Genomic DNA, 4,534 nt, shown 5'->3' on the forward strand with positions numbered 1-4,534 from the left:
TGGCTTTGCAAAACTGAAAGATGGCAATGCTAAAGTCTTAGGTTTTACAAGATTAAATGAGGTTAATATTTTTAGTGAATGTAAATGTTAGTCATAAATTTACAGATGGTGGCCAGGCTACAAAAGTCAGTAGAGTCCTTGCATGAAATGGGACATCCAGAATACAATGAAGATTATAGTTATCTGTTGGAATGCTGTGAAGTACTTGAGAAGATAGAACTGAAGGTATATCATTAATTGCTGTTTAATTTTACTTTTATTTATAGGTGAAAAAAACTGAGCAAAAAGCAAAGGAATGGTCTGATTGTGCTGCTGTAAATAGAGTTCAGTATAAGTGGTTGTCTTTTTTGCCTACTCATGGGATTATTGAAATATATAAACTCATACAATCATCCAAGAAACAAAGCAAACAAGATATTGCTTATAAAATATTTAAGCAACTTCGTTTTCTTATGTTGGAATCACAGTCAAGTTATATGGAGTATTTTGTGAGTTTAATATAATTGCTTGTGTACCACCTAGTACCTATTTTATTAGGAAACTGCCATTAAATCTATCAGTTCTAAGGAATCGTCAACTGGAGTGGTTGGCTTATCTCTTGGGTCTATCAGTTCTCAGGAAACACCAACAGGGGTAGTTGGCTTATATCTTTATGAAGTTTTTAAGTCTGTAGTCATTTCTAAACCTATTGAGAAGGACTTTCGCAGCTTTGCTGTTCTTCATCAGTGTCACAAGTTTACTGTAAAACATCTCATTCAGGGCCTCTATTCTATTAACAGTCAATTTCCTAAATGTTATGAGTTATTAAGATGCCATTCTGGAACAACACTAAATGATATTCAACTATTTTTTCAAAGAATTGAGTTTTTTCCTCGGCATTATTACTTTCTTCAAGTTGATCAACTCAATTCAAAATTACAGGAGGTATGACTTACTCTTTTTATTGTTGGTTGATAATTATTTTTAGTCATTGGTACAATATTATTTGGAACTCTATGACAAGATGCTAAAATGTGACACTCATGCACGATCAACACTACACTTTATAGAAACTTCAGCTTCTCTTCTTCAGAATGCTCCATTCATCAATACTGTTGTAAAAAATGAGGAAAATCTCCAAAAAGTTGACATATCTTTCTGGAGCCAACCGCAATTAGTTTATGGTTTGCAAGGTATTTTTAAAGTTCATAGTGAGATTAATTTATAGAGAGTGCCTTTTGTAGGCAATGGAAAAACTCATTATATTAGGAGTCAACTTACTGCTAATAATGTTGTCTTTGCTGTTAATGAGATGTTTTTTGTTGGAAAAGTTATTGATAAATTAAAACTGCTGTGTGATGAGAAGAATTGTTCTATTTTTTTCAATTTTACCCTCTTACCTCCAGGAGTAAGTTATTATATACGTATCAACATTATGTCACTTTTGTTTTAGAAAAGTGTAGCAGAGGAAGAAAGAAAGGAGTTTGAAACACTAATGGATAAAATTGGATGGTTTATGTTTGAGTTTCTTGTATTGGGCTATATACAAGATCCACACACTGGGGCATCATTCTCTGTCCCATTAACAGAAAATTGGAAAATTTTTATAGAAGTAGGTTTACTATAAAAACACATTATCTTTTACAGTAAATATTAGGTTCCATCACTACATAATGATCCCCAAAGCAATTTAAATACTTTTAAAGAACTCCTTCCAACTTTTAATTTCATTGGTGCACCAAAACATATTAGTTCTAGTTGGCCTTATAAAGTTGATGATGATGTACAGCTTGTTTGCAAATATCTAAAAGCATATAAGGCTGAACAAGAAAACCCAGGAACAAGAGAAGGGATTAATAAACTATTTAATGGTAAAATCCATAGATCTAATAGCTAAGTGTCATTTAATTTTACTAGATTTTATTCAAATTCCAGTCAAATTTAGTACTGAGGCTGATTTTGACGAGTCAGAATGCTTGTCATTGTTAGATAAATACATGCCAGATTATATAGCAGAGCGCAAAATAAGTCAAAAGCTCTTTATCAAGTAAAATAGAAGTATAGCTTTAAAAATGTTATGATCATTGAATGAATAGGTACATAAAAAGACGGTGCTATTTTCTTGATAATTTGCCTCAGTACAATTACAATGCTGGAAGAAGTTTAGATGGAAGTGATACTAGAAAGCTTGGCTCCACATTAATGAATGCAATGCTAAATGAAGTTCCTCAATTTTGTGATCCATCTACTAAAGAAGATTGGTCTATACAAGCCCATCAACAAGTTAGTACATTTTGAATCTATTTTGATGAGTTGTGTTTTGTAGTTAATTTATGAAGGTGTTGGCAGCATTGGGTTAATTACATTATATCCTGATCAAATATCTTCCGAAGATAGAAAATCATTTACTAACATTGGAGTAAAAATTCTATCTCAAGGGTAAATATATATTATCTTTATTTCATTGTAGCATGATTTGTATTTAACGTCAGGGATTTTTATAAAAGAAAAGTATTAGATGAATATTTGGCTCGAGCCCTTACTCTTCCTCTGTCTGAAGTTACAGAAGTCATTTATACACCTAAAGGAAAAGGTCTACCAATTGAAGAAACTCAATATAAAACACTGAAGCTAATTGATGACAGCGACTATGTCTTAACACTGGATTTTGCACTAAAAATGATTAATATTCATGAAAGGAGAGAATGTGGCATGCCAGTTATTATTGAGGGAGAAACTGGAGTTGGAAAAACTGCACTGTTAAGAATGCTGTCAAAACTTTGGAATTATAGTTATGAAACTGAGCTTAAATTTTATGAGCAAAAACTCAAGGAAACACTTACCCTGCATCATAAAAGTAAGAAAAATTGACTGATGTGGTAAAATTTGAATTTTTGTTTCTTTTAAGGACAAAACAGACTTGATATGTCTTTAAAACAGCAGTTATCTCGATTTAGAAATGATGTTGAAAGTGAAGAAATATTCACTACTGGAGGAAACATTGAAGCAGCAGAGTTAAAAAGGATTATCTTAGAATTAGAAAAGATAGCATTAGCAATGAAAAAAAATCCATCCTTGTCAGTTGTTTTACCTAGACATGATACAGAAGAGAAGTTTTGGAGAATAGCTAACACTTCAGATGATAATATTGACACCAAAGTATCCTTACCATGTTTTGTTATAAATTTCATTACTTGTAGGATTTATTGAAGCTCTTGGATGGATTTGCTACAGCAGAAATATCAACATTTCATAAGTTGGATGTTCATGCAGGTTTGTGTGTATATTATAAATGTAATTATTTTGATATAATGATTTTGCAATTTTTTAAGGACTTAAAACTTATGACATCATAAATTTTTTTAACCGAGTCAATGAACAAGCAAAGCGAATCTGTATTCATTTTAAAGATTGTGTTGATAAATCTCAAATTCCTCAAGTTACAGTAAGTTAATGTTCAATTACTGTAAAACTTTTAGGGTTAAATTTTGCAAATGAGAATTTTGCATATAGATCTACTCTAGAAATTGTCAATAGATTAAGCTATCATAGTAGACAAAATTCATTATACCCTCAGATTAATAAATCATTATTTTGCATAAATAATATTGACCTTACTTGTTTGTTTATTAAGTAAAAATTTTTGAACAATAATTAAGCCATTGCTTTTAAAACACTTCATTATTGATATTACAAGCAACCACGTTCTATAACTATTATGCATTATTTGTTATGATAGGCATATCTTGATGAAATCAACACATCATCTTGTATGGGGCTTTTCAAAGAAATTATAATTGATAGAACCATCGATGGAGAGGTTTGATATAATGATAATGATGATAATTATGAATTGATGTTAGGCAATACTGGATAATGTATTTATCATAGCTGCTTGTAATCCTTTACGTGGAGACAGTACAATTCATTTGCAAAATGTAAAAAATGTTTGGGTTAAGCCAAGTTATTATGTTCGTGAGCTTCATCCTACAATTGATTATCTAAAATGGGACTATGGAGCATTAAATAAAATTCAAGAAAAAGAATACATCACTGCTAAAATGAATGATTGTACTAAAGATCAACCTGATGCTTTTACTTCTGATCAATTAACTGAATTAATTTTAGAAAGCCAAGTAAGAATGAGGCTATATGCTAATACATTGTTAACAAATAAAGGAGTTCATGTAATGGAAGCCAGGAAGTGTTCTAGAAGTTGTGTTAGTCAAAGAGATATTCAACGAGTATTTGATTTCTACAAGTGGTCCCCATAGTCCCATTTTAGATAATCAATTGTAGGATGAAGCTCACGAACATAATAACTTGGCTTAACCCAAACATTTTTTACATTTTGCAAATGAATTGTACTGTCTCCACGTAAAGGATTACAAGCAGCTATGATAAATACATTATCCAGTATTGCCTAACATCAATTCATAATTATCATCATTATCATTATATCANACCTCTCCATCGATGGTTCTATCAATTATAATTTCTTTGAAAAGCCCCATACAAGATGATGTATTGATTTCATCAAGATATGCCTATCATA

The 4,534-nt window shown here is 31.0% G+C and overlaps 1 protein-coding gene across 1 annotated transcript; it reads left to right on the forward strand.

Moving 5' to 3' along the window:
- Nucleotides 1-6: 6 nt before the first annotated feature.
- LOC109585637 (uncharacterized) lies at nt 7-4,402 on the forward strand. Its single transcript, XM_020001775.1, has 17 exons — nt 7-61; nt 106-225; nt 267-488; nt 538-924; nt 968-1,172; nt 1,224-1,387; nt 1,433-1,591; nt 1,637-1,850; nt 1,897-2,026; nt 2,076-2,262; nt 2,306-2,418; nt 2,472-2,836; nt 2,888-3,138; nt 3,180-3,252; nt 3,312-3,424; nt 3,719-3,799; nt 3,843-4,402. Exons 2-17 carry the CDS (start codon nt 106-108, stop codon nt 4,251-4,253), a joined length of 3,195 nt encoding a protein of 1,064 aa, XP_019857334.1. The 5' UTR covers nt 7-61; the 3' UTR covers nt 4,254-4,402.
- The last annotated feature ends 132 nt before the right edge of the window (nt 4,403-4,534 follow it).

Source organism: Amphimedon queenslandica, unplaced genomic scaffold (genome assembly GCF_000090795.2).
Source record: "Amphimedon queenslandica unplaced genomic scaffold, v1.1 AMPQUscaffold_13031, whole genome shotgun sequence".
NCBI classification, from domain to species: Eukaryota; Metazoa; Porifera; class Demospongiae; order Haplosclerida; family Niphatidae; genus Amphimedon; species Amphimedon queenslandica.

What these genes read in the sequence shown, in the direction of transcription:
- LOC109585637 (XM_020001775.1), top strand. Translation starts at nt 106, where the DNA reads ATGGTGGCCAGGCTACAAAAGTCAGTAGAGTCCTTGCATGAAATGGGA. An exon ending in CTATACAAGCCCATCAACAA is followed by an intron (nt 2,263 to 2,305) that starts GTTAGTACATTT and finishes TGTGTTTTGTAG; the next exon opens with TTAATTTATGAAGGTGTTGG. An exon ending in ATAGAACCATCGATGGAGAG is followed by an intron (nt 3,800 to 3,842) that starts GTTTGATATAAT and finishes AATTGATGTTAG; the next exon opens with GCAATACTGGATAATGTATT.